Below are 25,120 nucleotides of genomic sequence, written 5' to 3' on the forward strand. Positions count from 1 at the left end.
AGGGTTATGTCCCCACCAACTGGAAGAAAACTGTTATTCATCCAGCTATCAAAGATGCTTCCCTTAACACTCCATGTACTGCCAGTCTTCATCCAGTCTCCAACCTTCTGTTTATTTCCAAAATTGTAGAATCTCCTTGTGTTAGAGGATTTCCTCAGACTGGATTTAGGAGATCTCTCAGTACCGAAACAGCTTTCTTAGGTATTTGAACAGGATAAGATTGTGATATTAATCTTTTTGGACTTATACACAGCCTTTGATTTGGTTAGCCATGACCTTTTACTAGATAGGTTACAGGAGATAGCCATATTAGGCATTGTCCTTAGTTGGCTTTGCTCTTGCCTTTCGGGGCATACTAATACTGTACTGTAGCAGGATTCCACATCTCAGTCATTTAGTCTCCCCTGTGCTGTTTCTCAATTTTATTTAATATCTTAATGGCTCCATTATTCACTGTTATACAGTCAGTACACCCTTTGTGTGTGCTGATGACATACAAATTCTTGGAACTCTAGATGTAGTAACATTCAGGAAATAGCTGATTTGAATATCAAACTTGATACAGTCGTACAGAGGCTGACTACTGATAGGCTGAAACTGAACCCTGGCAAATCCCAGGGGGATTTGTTGACTCATACAACTGGTGCAAGCCTTTCTGCTGCCATCATGGAAGGTGGTTCTCCGCTTCACATTAGCACCTCTGTGAAGGTTTTGGGGGTACAACTAGATGAAAACTTAACCTTTAAATCTTACGTTTCTAATACTGGTTCATCAGTTTGGAATGCTCTTCCCCTTGCTCTCAGATTGGAGTCCTCCCTTGAGATATTTAAGAAGAAACTTAAGACTTTCTTGTTCCAAGGTGCATTGCATTAAAAAAGAATTTTTCGGTCCCCCTATATCACTCATTTGCACTCTCTGGAGAGACAGGTGGGAGACCTTGGTTGATTCTGTTGCTCTGTTAAACTATTCTTCTGATTTTGCTGTCCTGTTAGCTGATGTATTTCCCTGTTTGACTTTTTATTGTATCTTTAATGTTTTGTAAAGCGCTCAGAAAGTCTATTCATTGGGTGGTATATCAAGTGATGAATAAACATAAATATAAAGGATAATAATTCGTTAAGAGAAATTGTTTTTGAATCTTGCTTTAATTCCTGACTTTTTATGTATTTTCAAAGTGAAAGTATGCAAATACCTTTACTTCAAAAATCTTGCAAAAGTTGCAGCTAAACCCCAAATCTCACAAGTAGTCCAAAAGGCCTTCTATAAATTATGTTTGATCCATTCAGTTCATACAGTGATCTATCCATCTGCCCTTAACATACTAGTCCATTCTTTAGTTATTACAGTTAAACTATTGTAATTCACTCTATAAATGATTAGGGACAAAAGAACTTTGTTGATTACAAATAATCCAAAACACTGCATAAGTATGATCATGTTACCCCTCATCTTAAAGATGTGCACTTGCTCTCAATCACATACCTAATTTCCCACAAGATCTTTCTCCTAGTATTTAAGACCTTGACTTCTGGTGAACCTTTACCTTTCATGCCTCCTTACCCCTTGCTGTCCAGCCAGGTCTCCCCAGTTAGCACAACTCAGTCAGTTATCCCCAGTTACCACGAAATTATTCACGAACATAGGCAGCATGCTGTCTTTTCCGGTCAAGGTCCTAAACTTTGGAACTCTCTTCCAGTTTCACTTCGGTTACAGCTCTCCTTGGCTAAAGTCAAGACATATCTTAAGACTCATTTATTTACCAATGTGTTCTCTTAATATCCCTGGCTATCGGTGATAACTTCCACTGCACTGTAAAAAAAGCAATCTGCGTATTGGTGCAAAATCGTGCTCCCTCTTTTATCAATTGTGACAATCGAGGAGGAAAAAGTCTCAAACTGCCTGGGTCTATTATGATACCACTGGCCACTAGTCAATCCCGTTGACCAATTTCTTAGTCTTAAAGGGATATGATCTTTATCATAGGCAAAAAACCTCCCTTGTGTCACAAGTGCATGCAGAACACAACTGCTTTTCTGGGCATCTTTCTCTTTGATCCTGCCTCTTCAAAGGTTGCTGCACTGCTTCAGCTAACTCACAGTCTGCATACACCACATCATAAGTGTTAATCAAGCAAAAAAGAGCTTGTGTTGGATTATCAGTTGAAATCCACGGTTGCCTCATTCCAGTTTCCCCCGACCGACGATGGGCAGCGTTTCGCTGTGCTATTTGACAGCCTGTAGCTGCTTCAGGGTCCGCATGGGGATCAGCTGTGGAGACATGAACAGGCTAAATAATACCTGTCTAATCAATCTTTCGTGGAATACCCATCCAACACTTGCTTCTTGCATTTAACAAAAGTTTCTCCAGCTTAGTTAACCGACAACACCGACTATTGAACTGCGAACTGTATTTAAACCTCCTATTCTCCCTGACGTCAGACGCTGTCCTGAGGCAGAGCCAATCACAGAAAGTGGCTCCATTCTATCCGCGTGTTTAGACCCATGGGTTCTATCGTATTAAAGTGGAATATTCATCTCTGCTCTTCTGCAAGAGAAGTGTTCTATAGTCCCCTTCTCGTTTCTGTGGATAAACACGTTGAATCACCCAACATCTTAAATCATCGAATGCATGATTATGTGAGGTGCAATGCACCGCTAATGGAAGATTTAATTTCTTAGTTGTAAGAGGGAGCACGATTTTGGACCAATACACAGATTGCTTTTCACAGTGCAGTGGAAGTTATTTATGGCAGTGTTTCACACAGCTACTCACACTACCACTCAAAAAAAGGTCTAGAGATTTCTATCAGTGAGCCATTGAGGAGTCCTCAAGAGCATGTGTAGCATCCCTTTATCTTTTTCTCTATCCTATCAAACATTGTGGTTCTTTCCCTCTGCCCTACTGTGCATGTTATGTCAATTCTGTGTCTCAGTACTTCCTTTTTTTTTAATTCTGTAACTGCTCTGAAATCATTCCCGTAGAGCAGGGTAACAAAATTTTAATAAACTTGGAAACAATGTGCTTTTCATCAATGCAGAAAGTAATTATAAATCAGTATCATGGAGGATCCAGGATGACCTTAAACACCCTCCCAGTCTCATCATCACATTTCAGAATCTTCAGGCTGTTGACCTCTGCACACTTTGTCATCTCTCCTCTCATCCACCATTATCAGAGTCTGTGGATGAGGCTGTCTTTCCCAATAATACTGTACTTGTTTCTGCTTTGGATACACCCACTCCTCCCATTCCACATCCTGTAAATCATACCAACCCCCATCCTATTTCACTTTTGAACATAGACTATAAAATCCATGCAAAACTACTGTGTATTAGACTTCAAAAATATGTACATACCCTTATTCACAGGGATCAAGCTGGCTTCATCAAGAACTGATTTGAATCTGACAATCTAGATTTTGTCACTTAACCCATTGTGCCTAATCAAAGGATCTATATGAGCTTTCATTGTCAAACTTTCATCAAGCATCACACCTAAATTTCTCAGATTTCAAGCAATAGGGATAGATTCACTATTAAATTGAAACATGTTGAGACATCATCTGATTAGTACGTTTTCAGTAACAGAATCTGTGTCTTATTGTTGTTGAATTTCAGACTGTTCACAGATATCCAACGATCAGTTGACTGTAAAATCAAGCTCAATTTTGCAAATGTTTCCTGAATACCATTAACCAGAGGTATCAAAAATTGTATGTCATCTGCATAGAATCTGAACACCAAAACAACATAACTTATTGTTCCATGTAGTATGCTGACACAATGAAAGCTTATTCATAATTTTAAGACAGAGAACCCATAACAGCAGTATAGATGAACAAGGAACAACATAATCATCTGGTTCACATCCAGCAGGAGCAGGCAGAAAAACTCCATCAGCAGAGATAAAATATTGAGGAATTAGTCAGCCAATTTGCATAATTTGCACCAGACCAAACAACCTGCAGCACAAGAGGCAAAATTGACCCAACAGAATTCTGGCAACAGATATATGACAATGAATGGAACGCTCAAAAAGATTCCACACATTACCTCTCTGACTGGGATGAAGGATGCAAGAGCGTACTAGACAAGATAACACCCCTAAGAACCAGAACATCACGTAGACAGAATGTGACCCCATGGTTCAATGACGAACTAAAAAACTCAAAACACAAACCAGAAAACTCGAACGAGCATGGAAAAAAATAAAAGATGAGCACACACTTAATGCATGGAAACAAACACAAAGAAAATACAAATATGCAATAAGACAATCCAAAAGATCCTACTACAAAACCAAAATAGGACCAGACTACAAAGACCTGAAAAAATTATACCAACTTGTAAACACGCTCCTAGGTAGCATTCCTATCACTACAACCAACATAAATATTCCATCTTCAGATGATCTTGCCAACTACTTCAAGGAAAAAATAATAAAACTACGCAATACACATCCGCAACAGAACACCGATATCGAACAATTCTTCAACCTACTGGACAAACTACGAAGAATACCCCTCAGACCGCACCTGGTCAAAATTTGCTCTTCTCTCCACTGAATCGGTTACTACTACTACTATTACTACTACTTAACATTTCTCCACTACTCATTGTAAACTGGACACCTGCCCCAGTTATTTACTTAAATCAGCACCCAATCGCTTCATTGACGACCTCACATCCTATCTAAACTGTAATCTCCAACAAGGTCTCTTCCCCAAGGAACATGGCAACATACTACGCACCCCACTACCAAAAGACACAATGAAAAAAAATAAATGACCTTACCAATTATCGCCCAGTTGCATCCATCCCACTAGTAGTCAAATTGATGGAGAGTATGGTGACAAAACAGCTCATGGAATACCTGGACAAGTTCTCACTATTGCATGAATCACAATCAGGATTCCGTCCTTCCCATAGCACAGAAACTGTACTAGTCACTCTTCTGGCCAAATTCAAGCACGAAATTGCCACAGGTAAAAACATACTTCTCCTCCAATTCGACATGTCGAGTGCATTCGACATGGTAAATCACAACATACTATTACGCCTCCTAGACCATTTCGGGATTGGAGGAAATACACTTAATTGGTTCAAGGGTTTCCTAAACACCAGAACATACCAAAACCAAACATATAATCACCATGAAAAGCAGACTGCGGAGTACCGCAAGGATCTCCACTTTCACCGATACTATTCAATATAATGATGACCCCCTTGGCCAAATCCCTATCCAACTAAAACCTTCACCCGTTCATATATGCAGATGACGTCACAATCTACATCCCTTTCAAACACGATCTAACAGAAATCACCAATGAAATCAAGTGCGGTTTGGACATCATTGACTCATGGGCAAACTCATTCCAATTGAAATTAAGCACTGAAAAAACACACTGCCTCATCCTCTCATCCCAACATAATAATTATAAACCCACAACCTTAAACACCCCAGATCACACCCTCCCTATCTCAGACAGCCTCAAAATACTAGGCGTTACAATTGATTGCAATCTCACTCTTGAGAGCCAAGTAAACTCCACTATAAAGAAAATGTTTCATTCAGTGTGGAAGCTTAAACGTATAAAACCTTTTTTCCCAAGGAAAACTTTACGATATGGTAATGAGCCACGCTGATTACTGCAATGGGAATGTATGCGGGATGTAAAGAACATTTCATAAACTCCAGACAGCCCAAAACACGGCAGCCAGGTTGATATTCGGTAAATCACGTTTCGAAAGTGCCAAACCCCTTCAAGAAAAACTGCACTGGCTCCCAGTCAAGGAACGTATCACATTCAAAATCTGCACCTTGGTCCACAAGATTATCTATGGTGAAGTCCCAGGATATATGTCGACCTGATTGACCTCCCAACCAGAAATATAACTAGAGCACCACATACCTGACTTGCTCCTTACTCTGTTTTTACTTAATTCCTCTAATAGAAAAGACCTTGCACAAGTTCCAGCAGAGGTGCATTTATTTATTTTATTTAGATTTTGCTCACACGTTTTTCAGTAGTAGCTCAAGGTGAGTTACATTCAGGTACACTGGATATTTCTCTGTTTGTACCTGAGGCAATGGAGGGTTAAGTGACTTTCCCAAGATCACAAGGAGCAGCAGTGGGATTTGAACCAGCCACCTCTGGATTGCAAGACCAGTTCTCTAACCACTAGGCCACTCCTCCACTCCATGTAGTACATCGATTGTCAGAGTGCCCTACTGGCCTTATTAGAACTGGGTCCTTTTTCTTAAAAACTTGCAGTTCTTCACCCTTGCAAGCTTCACATGTTTTCTTTGCTAGTTACATAAAACAAAGCACTCTCTTATTTCTAAATTTCAGATCCCTACCCCTGACAGTGTGGAAACTGCCTTGCTACAAGGAAACAATCAGGCATATCTACACCTTCAAATGGAAAAGGTTCTCCATCTGGTGTTTTGTAAAGAGCCATGACCCCATTTGATGTCCTGATACCATACTGCATTACATGCATCAGCTTTATCAGCTGGAATGGCAGAGATCCTTCATCAGTTCATCTTGGGGCTCTCTCAGCCTATCATGCCCCTGTTAGGGTCCTGGCTTCATAGTGTCTTCTCATTTCTCAAAGGGAACTTCTGTATGTTAAGCCACCATTGCAGAAACCTCCTGTACTATGGGACCTCAGCATTGTCCTTGCAATCTCTTATGAATCCACTTTTTGAGCTAGTGAAAGGTGCTTTATCTAGGTCTTGTTACCTTGGGTAGAAGAAGAAGTCATCTCAAGCCTGAGTTACCGTTATCACAGCATTGATAATTCTTTCTACTTCTTCTATGTCACATCAATGAAGAAATAGTATTCCCTACCTTTTATGCTAATCCTCATAAAAATCATCAGAAGCAGAGGTGTAGCCAGATGTGCAATTTTGGGTGGTCACAACATTTTTCCTCCACCCCTGCCCCCCCCCCCCCAGTGACTCCCACCTCAAAATATAAATACTTGAGCTGGTGGAGTTCCCCAAGTCCTGCCAGCTGAATAGGTCATTCTCCGATGGCTAGAACACTCTTATGCTCAGCAGTTGGCAAAAACCAAGCATGTTGTGGGGAGGGGAGGCTAGCACGGAGTTGCCCCTTGGAGAGTACTGCCAAACGTAGGGGAGTGTTCTTTCCACCAGAGGAGGACCTCTTTAGCTTGTAAGCTCTGACGAGCAGGGACTGTCTCTTCATGTTCAAGTGTACAGCGCTGCGTACGTCTAATAGTGCTATAGAAATGATAAGTAGTAGTAGTAGCTGTTGAGGCTTAGGTCCACCCAGAATTGTGGCATTCTTCTTATGGCCAGTAGGGATCCCTAAGTCCAATGGTTATGCCATTGGTCAAAGGTCCTTCAACATTCTGGACTACAAAAAGGTCCTTGCTTGCTACCTCAAAAGAACTGAATCCATCAGAAATTCTACACAGTTTTGGTTTTTCTGCGCCTTTGAACCCAGTGGAGTTGGCATTCCTCTAACAGTGACTTGATCCTCACTTCATACCTTCACTTCACACCACTGCTTGAACTAGTCCACAATTGTGCTGGCCAACCTGACTTTGTATTATTAGAAACTCTTGCATCTTTCTTTGACTGGGTTGCTCCTGGCCTGGGTAGCCAAAAAAGCAAACAGAATGATAGGAATTATTAGGAAAGGGATGGAAAATAAGACAAAGAATGTTGTAATGCCTCTGTATTGCTCCATAGTGCAACCTTACCTTGAGTATTGTGTGCAGTTCTGGTTGTCATACCACGAAAAAGATATAGCAGAATTGAAGTGTCAAAGAAGGATGACCAAAATTATTAAGGGGATAGAACTCCTCTCATATGAGCAAAGGCTTAAGAGGTTAGGACTCTTCAGCTTGGAAAAGAGACAGCTGAGGGGGATATGACAGAGGTCTACAAAATCCTGAGTGCAGTAGAACAGGTAAACGTTAATTGATTGTTTATTCTTTCAAAAAGTACTAAGACTAGGGGACACTCGATGAAAGTTATATGGTAATACTTTTAAAACGAATAGGAGGAAATATTTTTTCACTCAACAAATCGTTAAGCTCTGGAACTCATTACCAGAGGATGTGGTAACAGTAGTTAACATAACTGGGTTTAAAAAAGATTTGGACACGTCCCTGGAGGAAAAGTGCATAGTCTACTATTGAACTAGAAATGGAGAAAAGTCACTGCTGTCTTTGGGATTGGTAGCATGGAATCTTGCTACTGTTTAGGATTCTGCCAGGTATTTCTAACCTGGATTGGCCACTATTATGTTCTAAATGAGCAGCCTTTAGCTTGAGAGTCCCTCACTTGCATGCTGCCTCCATAGAAAGAATAATTGATCAGTCACACAGTCCCCTCCCACTTCCCAACAGTTGTGTTCTTGTTTGAGCTATGCAATTTATTGTTGTATATTGTGTGTGGGAAGGGTTGTGCTTGCTCAGAACTTTAAAACCTGTTCTGAGCTCTAGGAAGGCTGTTGTGTCTTGGCAGTTTGCAATATCATCACCCATTTCTGTACCTGATCAGTCCTGCTTTGTGTGGAAAACACATCTTGAGGTGAAAACAATGCTTCCTAACAAAGATCCATAGTTCCTGCTGGCAAATTAAAAAAAAAAAACAGTATATGGTTCTGAATATATAAATGAATAAAACTGTGTAAACTACTATCTGGGCTTTTCTATCTTGTTAAAGAGAATGTTGCTTTACTAAGAAATTTTAAATTTAAGTATTTCTCTGTTTTTCTTTTTTCTTTTTTTTTTTTTTTTATAAACACAACCAATTTTGAACTGTGCACTTTGTTTTCTAGTTTAATGGCAGAGTGGAGGTTTTCACGAGGAGTTGAAGAGCAGACCAAAGCGTTTCTTGATGGCTTTAATGAAGTTGTCCCTCTCCAATGGCTGCAGTACTTTGATGAAAAGGAATTAGAGGTCAGAAGTATGTTTGATACGAACTTAACTACTTGTCCCCTTGCCATTAAAGGAATATTAATGTACATGTTGATGTTTTCAAACTAAAAGACATTAACATTGCAAGATAATAGTTCTTTACTTCATCCTAGTAATTTTCTAGCTGTAGTAAGACTAGAAACCTAATTTATGAAGTTTTTTTTCCCCTCTATAAACAGAGGTACTCATTTACTAAACCAGTACTTATCAGTCTTTTTGTGGATGTGAACTTATGATCATGGCAAAATAAAATCATGTGATACCCCCTCTCCCCGGAGGTGCAGAATAATGATATGCCTGTGGAGAGCACATCCAGGTCATGACCACAAACGCGAGTTTCGTGATCCCATTTGGAGTCCCAATCCACAGTTTAGAAAGCTTTATACTAAACTGTGCTAAGGTTTAGCAGTTACCATGTGATATATAGTAACATAGTAACATAGTAGATGACGGCAGAAAAAGACCTGCAAGGTCCACCCAGTCTGCCCAACAAGATAAACTCACTTGTGCCATTTTTTGTATATACCTTACCTTGATTTGTACCTGTCATTTTCAGGGCACATACCGTATAAGTCTGCCTAGCACTATCCCCGCCTCCCAACCACCAGCCCCACCTCCCATCACCGGCTCTGGCACAGACCATATAAGTCTGCCCAGCACTATCCCTGCCTCCCAACCACCAGCCCCACCTCCCACCACTGGCTCTGGCACAGACCATATAAGTCTGTCCAGCACTATCCCTGCCTCCCAACCACCAGCCTCACCTCCCACCACTGGCTCTGGCACAGACCGTATAAGTCTGCCCAGCACTATCCCCGCCTCCCAACCACCAGACCTGCCTCCCACCACCGGCTAACCTCTGCATTAACTATTGGGAGGGTGCTGTCAGCATTTTGCAATTAATTATACCTCTTGAGATGGCTGTAAATGCCCCACATTAACCGTAAGGCACAGTCCCTGCCCATTTCATGCTCTCCTGCATTAGCTGTGCAATGTGGGAATTTCCATGCAGAACTGTTAAGGTGCTGCATTAACTGTTAGTGTGCGGTAACTCCTGCATTAAACAGCCTAGTAGAGCTTAGTAAATTAAGCCCCAGAGTGGGAGAAAAGCTTTAGTGAATTAGACACTAACCCCAAGATTCTATAAAGGTCATCCAAATTTGGGCATGATCCAGAGATGCGCACGCAGCTTAATTGGTTAACAAGCCATTAGTATTCAATAATCAGGCACTAACAAAATTATTGATGTTAATGGACACCAATTAGGGTTTTTGCTCGCATCTTCCTGCACACTATTCTGTGCAATGGGTGCCCGAGTTTCATAGCTTGAAACCCAAAAGGGGGAGGGGCATAGGCAGGTCAGGGGCATTTCAGATATTTGGGCGCAGTATTATAGAATACAGAGGATGTGCGCCCAACTTGCATGTCAGGATTTACACCGGGTTTCAGTTGGCGTAAAGTCCTTGCACACAAAGTTGGGCACGGGAATTCATGCTAAGTTCTATTCAACAAAGAGTGCTCAGCCTGGAGTGCTCTCTATAGAATAGCACTGAGCATGGATTTTTCCCAATGCTTCTGTGCATCAAAACAGATTTTTTTAAAAACATTTTAGCAAGTTAGCAGAGTTATTAATATTCAGTACCACATTAGGATACACCAATGCAGTTAATGCACATTATTAGCAACCATGTTTCGTATAAATGGGACTTGCAGTGAAATGATGCATTACTGCAGGTGTGCACATTAGTAACTCAAGCTGTAAATTTCTGTTTACCAGATATTAAATCTCTTCACTGGTATGATTTGTTTTGTGCTATAAATTGATCTTCATGTGTTTTCAAGTAGCTCTTGCATCATCTTGTTTTCCATACAGATCGTGATGTCCATGCCCCCCCCCCCCCCAGTTAACTATCTAAATTTCACTATATATAGCTGCCTAGTGAAATTTAGATAGCTAACTGTAACCATTTAACTGAGTCAGTTATCATACGCTTTGATCTAGAAGCTAAGGTGTCCCTTTACAAGGCGCGCTGAAAAATGGTTTGCGGTAGTGTAGGCGTGGGTTTTTGGCGCGCACCAATCCATTTTCTAGCGCGCCTATAAAAAAGGCTTTTTTTATTTTATTTTATTGTTTTGCCGAAAATGGATGTGCAGCAAAATCAAAATTGCTGCACGTCCATTTTGGATCTGAGACCTTACAGCCAGCCATTGACCTAGCGTTACGACCTGTGCACGTCAAATTCCACTTGGCGTGCATCTGTTACACGCGCCCAAAAATAAAAAATATTTTTCAGACGTGTGTATTGGACTTGCGCCAAAAATGAAATTACCGCAAGAGCCTCATGGTAGTCAGGTGGTAGCTCCATTTTGGCTTGCGTTGGGAGTGCGTAGTGTCAGCAGGCCACCACCTTCAGGCCTTCCTGCAAATATGAACTTGGCTGACCCTGGAAGGGCCCTTCCCTGGACACAGCACTCCCAGAAGCAGACTCCAAAAATATGCTTAAAACCGCTTTATTCCATCAGCAAGGCCAAGACATTTCCTCTTCCAGACACAGTCCTTGGTTACAACACCTATCACCCCTTGTTCCCTCCCCCCGCCGGCCACAGTTTCTGGATACAGTTTAAATCATTCACTGCTTCCCCAGCATGGCCTAATTCCTGGACACAGTTTTAAATCACTCACTGTTTCACCAGCATGGCAGTGTTCTGAACACAGTTCAAGTCATTCACTGTTTCCCCAGCATGGCACCACTTCTGGGCACGGTTTAAATTACTTACTGCTTCCTAGCATGGCGTGACTTCTGGGCACAGTTTAAATCACTCACTGCTTCCTAGCATGGCGTGACTTCTGGGCACAGTTTAAATCACTCACTGCTTCCTAGCATGGCGTGACTTCTGGGCACAGTTTAAATCACTCACTGCTTCCTAGCATGGCGTGACTTCTGGGCACAGTTTAAATCACTCACTGCTTCCTAGCATGGCGTGACTTCTGGGCACAGTTTAAATCACTCACTGCTTCCCCAGCATGGCGTGACTTCTGGGCACAGTTTAAATTACTCACTGCTTCCCCAGCATGGCGTGACTTCTGGACACAGTTTAAATTACTCACTGCCTCCCCAGCATGGCCAGGTTCATGGACACAGTTCAAGTCACTACCTGTTTCTCCAGCCCGATCTGACTTCTGGCCACAGCTGAAATCATTCACTGCTTTACAGCATGGCATCTCTCTCCCCCTTGAGTGGAACAGCTGCTTAACTTTTCCTCTAAGCTTTCCCCAGCCTTGAAGAAGGTTTGTTATGAAGCCTTTCAACTTCTTCCCTTGTACCTGAGCTAGAGCAGCAATCTCCATGGGCTCACTTCCCCAGTCATCTTTGGCTTGGATCTCCTCTCTGACCTCTTTCTCCACCTTCCATTCCATGGGCTCCTCTCCCTTTATGGTCCCCAGCTGGTCCTCTCCCTCCTGATTATTCCTCCTCAGCCAATCCCCCTCCTCTCCCTCGGGATCCTGGGACTTGTAGTTCCCTTGCTACTCCCTTTGCTTGGCCCCAGGGCTTTGCAGGGGTTCTTGAGAACTGTAGTCTTCCTCCCTTCTCCACCTCTTGGGATACTTATGCCTCCGTGGGGGCATGGCTTCCCAGACCCTAGGATCCTGGGACTTGTAGTTGGAATCCCGGATATGAAACCTACCCATCTTTCTCCTCTTCCAGATCCCTTCTTCCCTGACCCTCAGGGGTTCCTCACAGTAGACGCTTATGCAGCTTAGTAAAAGGGCCCCTAAGCCTTTACTTCTCTGGTTGAATTCCTTTGCCTGTTGACCTCCAACAATAAAATGTGGCAGCTTGCCATGATAATGGATTTCATTTTACCCCTTGAATCCAACAGTATCACAGAGAAGAGGCAATCTTAGTTTCTGTGATCTTACTGGAACCCTCAAGTAGCATTGTTGGTCAGCTTCATGATTACTTTTGCCACCTCTTCTTATGTCTTCCGCTTGCTAGATCAGCGGCAGCTGAGGAGGCTCAGATAGTGTTTACAGGAGAAGAGAGTTTTGGTCATTGCTTAAGGGTTACAAGGGTTCATGATTGCAGGTTCCGGAAGGAGTCTTGGTGCATGGCCCCAGACTAGATATGTTTGGGGAAGGAGGATGCTATAAAATAGGGTGGAAATCCTTTTGTAGTTTCAAATGAAGACTCTTGGCACCAGAGAAATCTTCTAGGTCAAAACAAAAACCAGTTTATCACTATGAAAGCATAGAATAGTCTATTGGGGATGTGATAGAGGTAAGCACAATTAAAGGAAGCTTGGGATAAGCACAGAGATCCATAGTTGCAAAGAAGTAAAGGCTAAGCCAGAGATCAATTGGTGTGTCTGTTAAAAAAGGAAGCTTTTTTTTCTGATTAAATTAATTGAAATAATGTTAATAGGACTACTGCTTTAAAGCATTATAAGATTGTTTTTGCAATGAACCAGAAACATTAGAAGGCTAGAGCAGATTTTCAACAAAATCATTTACTGTCTAAGATAATAACACTAGAAATGGCATCTGCTTAAGTGGGGCATGGTTTAAGGCCTTTTTAGGAATATTTCATAATGGATTACATTCACATGTTAGCTGAGCTGTTGCTTAGTCAGTCCCTACACGTTTCAGGTGCATACAGTATAAATATGTCTAATTTCTGCTAGGTGGCCAGGATACTGAGTGGAAACTTAAAACAATCCAGGAACCATATGGCTTGGAGTTAAAATGATCTAATACTCTGGAAATGGCAGAAAAGGACAATTAAAATCTGGACTCCCTAGTGCATTATGAGCCTTAAGATTCTGTTGCCTGTCACTTTCTGATGCCCATCAATTCACCTCCTCCTACCTCCACCAACCTTGCATCAGACTGTGTTAGAATACTTTTTATGAGTAGCTTATTTTCCATTGACATGCAGGAATCAATCAGACACACAACTGGGTACCATCACTGCACATCACCAGATGGAACAGCTCTCCCAGAGCTCAGAACTGTGTGTAAAGTTCTGAGTATGCATGGCTCTTCCTGTGCACAGCAGTCTCTTCAGTACCTCAGTTTTGTGTTTTAGACTCACAGAGTGGATATGAAAACAAAGCACTCTTGATTCTGTCTAGAAGTTTAATCTCTATACTTTCTCTGATGTTTTTCATTGTTTGAAAAGAAATCAAACAAAATAAAACATGGACAAGAAAATAAGATGATACCTTTTTTATTGGACATAACTTAATACATTTCTTGATTAGCTTTCGAAGGCTCATAATACACTAGGGAGTCCAGATTTTAATTGTCCTTTTCTGCCAGCATGGCATTAAAAAAAATTGAAGCAGTGCAAAGAAAAGCTACAAAAATGGTATGGGATTTGAGTTACAAAACGTATGAGGAGAGACTTGCTGACCTGAACATGTATACCCTGGAGTAAAGGAGAAACAGGGGTGATATGATACAGACGTTCAAATATTTGAAAGGTATTAATCCGCAAACGAACCTGTTCCGGAGACAGGAAGGCAATAGAACTAGAGGACATGAAATGAGATTGAAGGGGGGCAGACTCAAGAAAAATGTCAGGAAGTATTTTTTCACAAAGAGAGTGGTAGATGCTTGGAATGCCCTCCCGCGGGAGGTGGTAGAGATGAAACCGGTAGCGGAATTCAAGCATGCTTGGGATAAACATAAAGAAATCCTGTTCAGAAGGAATGGATCCTCAGAAGTTTAGCGGAGATTGAGTGGCAGCACCGGTGGTTGGGAAGTGGGGCTAGTACTAGGCAGACTTCTACAGTCTGTGCCCTGAAAATGGTAGATTCAAATCAAGGTCAGGTATACATATAAAGTAGAGCATTTGAGTTTATCTTGTTGGGCAGACTGGATGGACCGTACGGGTCTTTTTCTGCCATCACCTACTATGTAATGTCTTTCTATGAGCCTAAGATCACCACCTCCCCAGTTTCAGAACCTTTGTGGTGAAGAAAAGATGTTACTGTTGAACTGACCTCCAGCAGTTCTCTGCAAAGTGGATTTAAAGGTCCAGTCCAGCAGAGTAGTTATGGGAGTGGGTTCAAGTGCTGAAGAGCTCCTTGTAGGCTGCCAGATAAAACACATAGGCGTTCTTGGACTCAGGCCAAAAGTGCAGGATGATGGCATTTCCATCTTCATTGGACCTTCTAAAATATGTCCTGTAAGTGCAGATCTAAGCAGCCAGTTCTACTGCAGTCAGTTTTATTATGATAGTTACATAAGAACATAAGTGTTGCCATATTGGGGCAGACCGAAGGTCCAGCAAACCTAGTAGCCTGTTTCCAGCAGTGTCCAATCCAGGTCACAAGTACCTGAAAAGATCCCGAAAGAGTTTAAGGGCATTACCAACATGTTCTGACTTCTGTCAGTGCAATTATCTGTACACACGGGCATCACAGCTTGGTTGCACATGGATTCAAAATGTCTCTATGTTTACACTGCTAGTCAGTGGCGTACCAAGGTGGGGGCGGTCCGCCCTGGGTGCACGCCGCTGGGGGGGGGGGGGGGGGGTGCCGCGCGCCTGTCGGCTCTTCGTTTTCATGCTCCCTTTGCCCCGGAACAGGTTACTTCCTGTTCTGGGGCAGAGGGAGCATGAAAATGAAGAGCCGGCAGGCACGCGGCACCCCCCCCCCCCCCCCCCAGTGGCGTGCACCCGGGGGGGGGGGGGGTTCTTTCGCCAGGGGATCGGGGGTTCTTTCGCCGGGGGGAGGGGGGCGTTGCACTGTTCCGGGGGGTGCTGCACCCGGGGGGCGGAGCGCATCGGCAATCCGCCCCGGGTGTCAGCCCCCCTAGGAACACCACTGCTGCTAGTGCAGGCATAGCTCAAGGCTCGTCAGACTCTCAGCTTTTGTCCTCATCAGCACAATAACCAGCCTTAAAGTCTCCCAGTTCCAATTTCCCTATCAGACCCATCTCTGACTGTTTTGCAGCTTCTTTCAGAATATCCTTGTTTGTTAGTGCAGTAGATGATCTGTAACTTTGGTAAGAGGTACTGCAAAGATGCCCCAACATTTCAGTGTTAAAATCTAGCTCTTTGCCATCTCTGTCTGGGTGGAACTCTTTCTGCTATTTCATGTTCACAAAATTTAGATTTCTACCACTGTCACAGCCTAAGCCTTTCTAGAGGAAATAAGGATATATGGCTGCAGCAGTAAATATGGTTGTTTCCATGCTTGAAAATGAAAAAGCCTCAATGGGATGTTACTCCCTTCCACCTTCCCGAGAGATGCCTTACCATTTTAGCCATGGTATGAACTGAGGAGACTGCTGTGCGGGAAGGGCAGCACATTCTCAGAACTTTACACTTAGCTCTGTTATTTGAGGGACTGATGCAGAAAGCTACCATGAGGAGTGGCCTAGTGGTTAGGGTGGTGGACTTTGGTCCTGGGGAACTGAGGAACTGAGTTTGATTCCCACTTCAGGCATAGGCAGCTCCTCCCTCCATTGCCCCATGTAAGCCGCATTGAGCCTGCCATGAGTGGGAAAGCGCGGGGTACAAATGTAACAAAAAAAAAAACATGCAGTTACAAGGGGGGAGGGTTCGCACGTTCTTAGGCACTGAAAACAGAGAGGGGTTGAGCATGCAAGTTAACTCACATGGAAGATATGACCACACGGTATATTAAAATATATGGTAATAAGCTCATTTAAATATTACAATCAAGGCATAAAGCTTTTTGCATGTGCTCATCAAGTCCAGGGCAGCATAGAAGGGTTCGTGGAGCGGATCTCATGCCAGTTTTTGAACTGTAACTGCCAGTTTGTCATATTTTATAACCATAAAGAAGTTCCTGCAAGCTTCAAAGGCAAATGGGAAGTAACAGACGTGCATATGAAATTTGAAAATAAGAGCACATATCGGCACCTGCTCTTCTGCACCTAAATATGAGCCTCACAAACAGTTTCTGTGACTGAACTTTTTGCGATGCTGATATTTAGGCACAAATAACAAATGCCAATGTGTGCTGGCAATTCCGTTTTCCTTCAGACATGCACACAAAGAAGCCACGGAACCTTGTGCGCATGCATCCGTCAATCTTCAGTCCTCCCTCCCCCCCCCCCCCCCCCCCAATTTGAATACATTTAGTATTCTTCAAGGCTCAATGTTACGTTCTCAGTAGAAGCCACATGCTGAGACATTCGCACACTGGTGTACCTCAAGCTTTTCTGCATCAGCCCCTAAGAGAGCTTCTCCATCCCAGCAGTGTGTGCACGATCAATTCTGCTATTTATGGAACACAACTGTTACAGGTTAGCAACAATGCAATTTCTAGACTTGCCATCATTTGCTGATTCACCCTTGACCTGAGGTGCTAGCTCTCAAAAGTTAATCAACAAATGTATTAAGTTAGTCCAATAAAAAGATGGCACCTTGATTTCAGTTTTTGTTTATTAGCCTTTATTTCTGTATTGTGTGTTTATATTTTAGAGTAGCAGTGGTAACATTGCTTTTAATATTATGGTTGACATGAAATTCATTAACAACATTAGCTGCTATTTGGTAGCACTTTTGGATTATAAGTATGAGGTTATTTTTTTATCTTGTATTTTTTTGTTTGCTGTTTTTGTTTCCCCCCTCCCTCCCCCCAGTCATGTTCCCTTAAGCCAAGAGATTATGTCTTTCATTTAACAGTACTGTTTTTAATAAAAATGCACAGTGGAGACTTTTTTTTGAGCCACACATGTGTTGTTTGGCTTTATACTGAGGTCTTTTTCCCCTTCTTCACATTCTTACTTTTTACTTTATATGGAGTTTGATGACCCTGTTGAGATTCTCCTTTTCACCAAGTTATTTTGATGGCTTTTGTTAGCAAATCGCTGTTAATACATCTGTATTCTTTTCTTATAGTTAGTCACTTGCTGAATTGTGAAGATTTTAAAAGCTTAAGGCATCTAATACATAATATATTAATGGCTGAACTGACTGCTTGTTCCTCAGGTGATGCTCTGCGGCATGCAAGAGGTGGATTTATCAGACTGGCAAAGAAACACAGTCTATCGTCATTATACAAGAAACAGCAAACAGATGATTTGGTTCTGGCAGGTATGCTATACAGTATAAGTAATCTCTACCCTTTCTCAGGTCTTCTGCAGGAGTGACATCTCCAATCAAAATTCCCGTAAAGCACTGTGAAGCAAATATATTAACTTCACCCTATTAATTGCTTCATTTTTCTTTTAAAAGTCATCAAAATTTTAGTAGCTATGGGGCTCATTTTCAAAACAGAAAAATTTCCAAAAAGCAGCACAAAACAGCAGATGGATGATTTTTTTTTTTTGCCCAAATATCCAAATCATTATTTTTGAAACCCATTTTTAAGAACGTTTTCTTTGCAGTTCATCCAAATCACAAGGGCGCATGTTGGAGACAGGATTTAGGCATTCCCAAAACGTGGACGTTCTTCTGCCATAATGGAACAAAGCAAAAACATTCAGGGCTAAAAGTTAGATGTTTTGGTCTAGATCTGTTTCAATCACAACTAAGTCACAAAAAAGTGCCCTAAATGACTCCCTCTTATCAATTGGTCACTGACCCCCTCCCAACCCCAAAGATATAACAGAAACAGTACATACCAGCCCCTAAGACAGCTTCAGATATTATGCCAGTCCTGTTAGAGCAGAAAGCAGGTCCCTGGAGTAGCCTAGTAGTTGGTGCAGTGCACTGTAGAGAAGGGGACCCAGGCCCATATCCCACTGTAACTGGTACACTTGTGATGGAAAGTGTGAGCCATCCAAAGCCTACCAAAAATCTATTGTACCCACGTATAAGTGACACCTGTAGCCATATGGGCTATTGTAGTGGTGTACAGTTGGGGTTTTGGAGGTCTCTCCATACAATATAAGGGAGTAATGGTGGGATGTGTACCTGAGACCTTTTTTATGTGAAGTCCACTGCAGTGCCACTTAGAGTGCTCTACTGGGATATCTGTCTGGTCAGTCTACTAAGAATGCTGCCCCCCCCCCCCCCCCCCCCAATATATCCCAATGGCTTTTTTTTGTGCATTTTTCCTTTGGACTGTGTTTTTTCCTCCAAAATGTCCATAAACGTAGATGCACTGAGCACAAAAACATCTAGCTAATGGCCATTTTTGAAACAAAAAGTTGGATGTTTTTCTGTTTCGAGAATGGCCATGTTTGTTACTGGATTTTTGGATGTTTTCAGTAAAAGGTCCAAAATTGGATTTAGATGTCATATTGGAAGTGCAACTCTGTGTCAAGGAGGAAGTGGTATCACCCAACTGAATGGCAGCTTAGACCTCAAGCGTCCTTCACCTCTGCTTACCTTAGCAATAATTAGCAACTTTTCAGCAGTGCCCTGTGGTGAACCTTATGTGATGAGTTTTGGGAGGGCACCTGTCTCAGATGGTAGGTAAGAAATTATGACTGGACCTTCATCTTTTTGCATATAAGCTGGTGGGGTTGGCAGGCCACGAGGCAGAGCAAACAGCTGTAGCAGCAGGAGGACTGCGCACCCAAGAACAAGGAGGAGTCAGAGCTTGGCTCGGAATTCCAAGAGCAATGTCTACTGACTACCCGGAACAAGCTGCAGGGGTGGATGGTGGACCTAAAGTCGGCAGTCTTAATCATCAAGTGTGAACTTCATGCGGATGTTTAAGGGCTTCATAAAAAGTTTGATGATATGAGTCAGCGATTAAATGAATTTGGGGAGCTGGTAGATGTTATGGAAATTTTCCTGTACCAAAGAAGCTCGCAGAACTCTAGGTTTAATCATATAAAGATCTTTATGTGAAAATCAATTCTACATGCAGGGAGATACCGTCTTTCACAAAATGCAAGTTTTCTTCCCTGCTCTTTCTACAAAACTACAAGCCCACCTAGCTTCTTTACTGCCAAAGGATGATGAGTGTGGTACTCACCTTATCAGAAAAGCTTACAGTGCTTCAGAAGATATAGACAGATGTCTGGCATGGTTGAGAGATTCCAGTTTGCATGAAGACATTCATTCAGTATTGGTTAAAAGAAATGTGCATAACAGACGTGATCAGTGCAGAAGGATGAACTGCTGAAAGAAGCTGAAGAGTAGAATAAAGATCTTTAATCATGCCCACTGTCTCTTGCACTCACTCTCTCTGTAAGCTCCTCATATGATACACTCTCTTCAGAGTGGCTACCACAAAATATTTTACTACGAAAAGCAACCTCAGCAGGCCTAATGTACCACTGTGGCCCCAAACCCAAGGAGTAGGACTCAGTCTAAGCATATGGTTCTTGCTCAGTCAGAGTAGCAGCCACCTTTTTAATTATTTCATACCTCCAATCTCTACAGAACTCTCTAAACCTCTGAGGGGGCAGAGTTCAGTTTTTCCTTCCAGATTGGCAAGGGTCCCTGTGGGATGGTGCCACTCCATCCGCCCCCCTACCTTGGTTTGAGGAGGGACGCAGCCTGCCTCCCTCCTCTTCCTTTGACGCCACAAATGGCACCCTGCCCAGTGCATCCTGGGATGAGCTGGGTGGGGCTACACACCATATAAGGGAGAAACTGGGGGGGGGGAGCTTGGTCGGCACAGACTGGACCACCACCCATTTGCTGGGGGGTTGGGGGGGCTGGAGACCCACCGGATCTCCAGCCCTCCCTGAACCTGGGGGGATCATCTGGGGGACTGGAGGTCCGCCGGACCTCCAGCCCCCGTTGCTTGGGGCAGGGGTAGTCAGGGCCTGGTGGTCCCATGGACCTCCAGCCCCTATGTTTGACAGAGCACAACTTTAAAAGGGCCCCCCTTGGGTTTTTTTTTATGCCAGCTGTAGGCTGCAGTGCTGTGAGGACACACACATATACACACTCTCACTCTCTCTCTCTTTCAGACAGACGCACACACATATTTCATTACATTTTTCACAACAAATATGTTGCCCGTTTTAACGGGCTTTACGGCTTGTAAATTATATAATACAACTATAGTATCTTAAGCCTCATTTTACATAGGTCATTGTGGTAGGAATTGGGATGTCCAGGTCAAGACATACTCATTTCCCCCTATTATTTTATGAAAGGCTCTGCCAAATATGCATGTAGGCACCAGCACGCAAAGCAGGAGTGGCAACTTTATAAATTTACATATACAGAAAAAGAGCAACATATATATATAGTAACCAGGTTCCTCTAGGTGCAGCCAAGGATAGAACAATCTCCTCTAGCCGCGGGCTCCCGGTACAGTCAAGAAATAAATGTCCACCAGCAACTTCAATCTTAAGGACTTTATTCCATGCAGGTTTCTAGTAGACCTGACGCACAGTTCCAACAGCAGCATTCACCTTCAATCTTTAGCACATATAAGTCACCTGAAAGTGTGTGGCAAATAGTCCCCTTTAAGCAGTAGGCTATCAGCACATACCAGGATTCAATACAGGCTCACAGTCAGCTCCAGTCTGGGCTCTTTATCCAATGCACAATAAGAAGTAGTTCAATTCCAAATAGAAGCAATTCATTCAATTCATCATCACAGTTAAATTACAAAGCAGCAGTTTCTACCTTCTACTCTCTTTACCTTCAGGAGAGTTCAATACTTTAGAGACTCCTCATACCCAAGGGATTTCACCCTGCATCAGCTTCACTGGTAAATTCAATACTTTAGGGACCTCCCTTACCCAATGATTTTCAGCCTGCAAATACTTTTGGGACTTCCTCACACCCAAGGGATTTCAGCCTGCTTCAGTACTTTAGGGACCTCTCTTACCCACGGGTTTTCAGCCTGCAACTGCTTCTCTCCTCTGGGACTCCTTCCCACCTGCCTAATCAACCCCTGGCTTCTGCTCTCACAACCAATCATTCTCCTTCCATTAGCTTCCCCTACACCCATACCAGCTGAGTTAAGCATTAGACTAATGATGAGCTCCTGCACACAGGGTTTCTTAACTCTCTTTCCCCCTAGTGGCAGCCCATCTCCACATCCTGCCAGCTTACACCCATATCTTCCCCTATTGCAGTAGGAGTCCAATCCGGGTTCTTCAGCTCACCCCCTGGCTCCTTGCATGCAATGCCTTCTGGGACTTGTATTTCAGACTGAAACTGCCTTAACCCAACTATCCTGGATGTGACTTTATCACAATATATATGTAATATTTTTATATTTAGAGAATAGCAAATCAAATGCACAGCCTAGTACAAATGGCGACCCATAGTTGCCCATCTAGTAAGGAAATCTAAACTGTTGGCCAGATCAGTAGTTATGGTAGACATTCACCACATAGATTGCTGGTATACTGTTTCTAAAGTGAAATAGGCATGTTGCTACTCACTGTTGAGAACTATTAGTCAAATTCGATTTTTGAATTACTTGGCCACTTGTCTACTGAATTTGTATCTGTTAGAGCATGTAATTATAGTTCAACTTAATTTTTGATTATTTCTGTTGTCTAGTTTGTTAAAGAGATGGACAACGAAGTTCGCTTGCGGCTGATGCAGTTTGTCACTGGTACCTGCCGACTACCAGTTGGTGGATTTGCTGAGTTAATGGGTAAGAATAATTGGACTGAGGGTTTTGTAGAATTTATTTAAACAATTGAAGATGTATCTTTTTGAGAAATCTTATGTTTTATAGGTTTTTTCTTTGATTTTTTTTGCTTGATTGTGAGGATTTAAAGTGTTTAGCTTTTTTATTTAGAATGTTGTATGTTATTTTCATTTATCATTTTATTTAAATATGTAATTCTGTACATTATTTTGCTTTTTACTTTGTAAACCACCTAGGACCATTTGTTTGAATTAAGTGGTATATAAACTTTAAGATAAGATAAGCAATAATTCCACCTTGAAGTTCAGTGGGTATATTGCATGCTTAGTATTTCATTTTTCCTTTGTTCAGAGGTAAGACCAAGATGCTATTTTGATTCCTCTGGCTGTTTTCTATAATCCACTGATTCATAAAGAAGAATAGTGAAATTGTGACCATATTGCTGTAGGCATATTGAGCAGATTAAACTTCCTGCTGTGAAATAATACTCATACAGGTGGAAAGTAGTGTTATGCTGTCTTTATTCCTTTACTATAGGAAGTAATGGTCCTCAAAAGTTTTGTATTGAAAAAGTTGGTAAGGAAACATGGCTGCCAAGAAGTCATACCTGGTGAGTTATGCTGACTCTTTAAGTATTGATCTAACTTCTTATTTTTTAATTTATCACTCTCTTTCTTACACATTGAGAAATCACTTTCTTTGATGTTAAACTGTTTTCTAGATAGCTTCTATGTGATTTTGCAATCAGTGTTCAAGTATCATGTGTTAAAGCTCTGTTAAAATGGTAGATTTAAAACAACTAGCCAACAAACATTCTCTGTTCATCAGGAGGAATGAAAACAGCCACAACAGTAAGTAATGTCGTTCGGTGGCACCAACACTTAGAAACATTGAGAAGGTTTTTCTAACTGAGCATGTGTAGTGGTCTCTTCCACACATCATGGCCAGCAACCCTCCATGTACACACATATACAGAAAACACACAAAGTGATTATGTAGTGGAATTTTCCTTCCCTCCCCCCCCCCTCAACTTATTACCTAGGATAAAAGTAGCACAGCAATCATAATACATTTCCTGCAGAGAAGGCCAGAAGATCCCCTGAAACCCTTCAACCACAACAAAATACAAAACAGGTTTAGACAGGGTGGAGAAAAGCTCCAAGCCTAGTGTTCCTTATGATTAAATAGCAGAAAATCTAATTAACACATTTTACATGGTGTGGCAGCGTGGCTAGCAACTGGCTGCAGGACCACATGAAAATGTAACACACACACAGGCTGCAGGTAAAAGTCAAAAGTACGTTATGTACCAAAAAGTAATCATCTCTGTTACTTCACAGGCTTAGTCATGTTAAATAGTGTCTCTCTTTCTCTCTCTTTTATAATATAGCCCCAGTCAATACTCTTCTAACATGCGCAGTTAATGGCATCTCATGTCCCTTAATTCATAACTTTTGGAATATCCTGCAAAGTTCTCTCCTACTGTGGTAATCTTCTGTCCATGTATAATCAATTCCTAGAAGCTGACATCACTACTTAGTTTCCCACCCTAGGGATACGCGTAGGCTCAAGCTACTCCTCCCTCAGGGCTGCAGCCTTCTCTCTCTTTCTCTGTGTATCATTGCTGGGAAGTCCTCAATCAAGGCTGCGGCTCTAGAGGCTACTTGACTCTGGTCTCTATCACTACTCCGTTGGAGACCTCTTGCCTAGGGGCCTCTGATCTGTTTTGTCTCGGGGCCTCTCTGATCTGTTTTACCTCGGGGCATTTAACCGCTTCCCTGCCTGAGCCCAGCCCCTCTGATTCAGCAGATATAACTCCACCTTCCCTAAGGAGTGATCCTATGGAAACCCGATCATGTACCTCCCACTCCCTTTTACATGGTCAGAAGTCAGGTTAAACGTAACCTCTGACCCAGGCATATTGGGAAAGAGGGTGAGAGAAAGAAAGAAGAATGGGGGGGAGGGGGATTAGGGAGCATAAAAGGAATTCCACATAAGTTTACTAGTGCACAGAATGTGTTTACAAACAACAAAATGATAATGTCCTTTATTTGTACAACTTTCATGTCATAGAAAGGAACTGTGCTAATAGAGCAAGGACTAGTGGTTACTTATGGAAATAACATCCACAACAGATTAAGCTTCCCCCACCCCTTCTTTTTTGCTACACATTAGAAGTGTCTGATTACACTTTCAGGTTTTTTTCTGTCCCTGGATTTGAACATAGGTCCCTTGGACCTCAGTCCACTGTAGTGGCGTAGGCTTACATTTTTAACAGGGGGAGCACCCCCCCCCCCCCCCATGCCCTCCCCACCCCCATACCTTCAAATCACCTTACTCCACTCCAGTCTTCGCCTAGGCAGTGGCAGCAGCACTCATAGGCTGCCTGCACTGGGGCTTTCTCTTTGAACTGTCCCGCCCTTCACAAAACAGCACGTTGTATCAGAAGGGGCAGAATGGTTCACAGAGAATCCCCGGTGCAAGCCACAGACAGCCTATGAGGACCACTGCCTCAGCAAAGACTGGAAGGAGATGATTTTAAGGCACAGGCAAGGGGTGCGGTCTGACAGGGAGCGCATATGCAACACATGCACCTGGAATGATTACGCCACTGGTCCACTGCACTAACCATTAAGCTACTCCCCAACTCTGCACGGAGA

The 25,120-nt window shown here is 42.5% G+C and overlaps 1 protein-coding gene across 5 annotated transcripts in view; it reads left to right on the plus strand.

Moving 5' to 3' along the window:
- The window catches only part of WWP1 (WW domain containing E3 ubiquitin protein ligase 1), a 258,360-nt gene that overhangs the window by 230,903 nt on the left and 2,337 nt on the right, over nucleotides 1–25,120 (plus strand). For all 5 annotated transcript variants that reach the window (XM_030216171.1, XM_030216177.1, XM_030216185.1 and 2 more), the window contains 4 exons: nucleotides 8,819–8,939; nucleotides 17,927–18,031; nucleotides 22,367–22,463; nucleotides 22,998–23,070. In XM_030216171.1, coding sequence (XP_030072031.1) covers nucleotides 8,819–8,939; nucleotides 17,927–18,031; nucleotides 22,367–22,463; nucleotides 22,998–23,070 — 396 coding nt within the window. The remainder of the gene's footprint in view (nucleotides 1–8,818; nucleotides 8,940–17,926; nucleotides 18,032–22,366; nucleotides 22,464–22,997; nucleotides 23,071–25,120) is intronic.

The sequence above is a fragment of the Microcaecilia unicolor genome, chromosome 1 (assembly GCF_901765095.1).
Source record: "Microcaecilia unicolor chromosome 1, aMicUni1.1, whole genome shotgun sequence".
Taxonomy (NCBI): domain Eukaryota; kingdom Metazoa; phylum Chordata; class Amphibia; order Gymnophiona; family Siphonopidae; genus Microcaecilia; species Microcaecilia unicolor.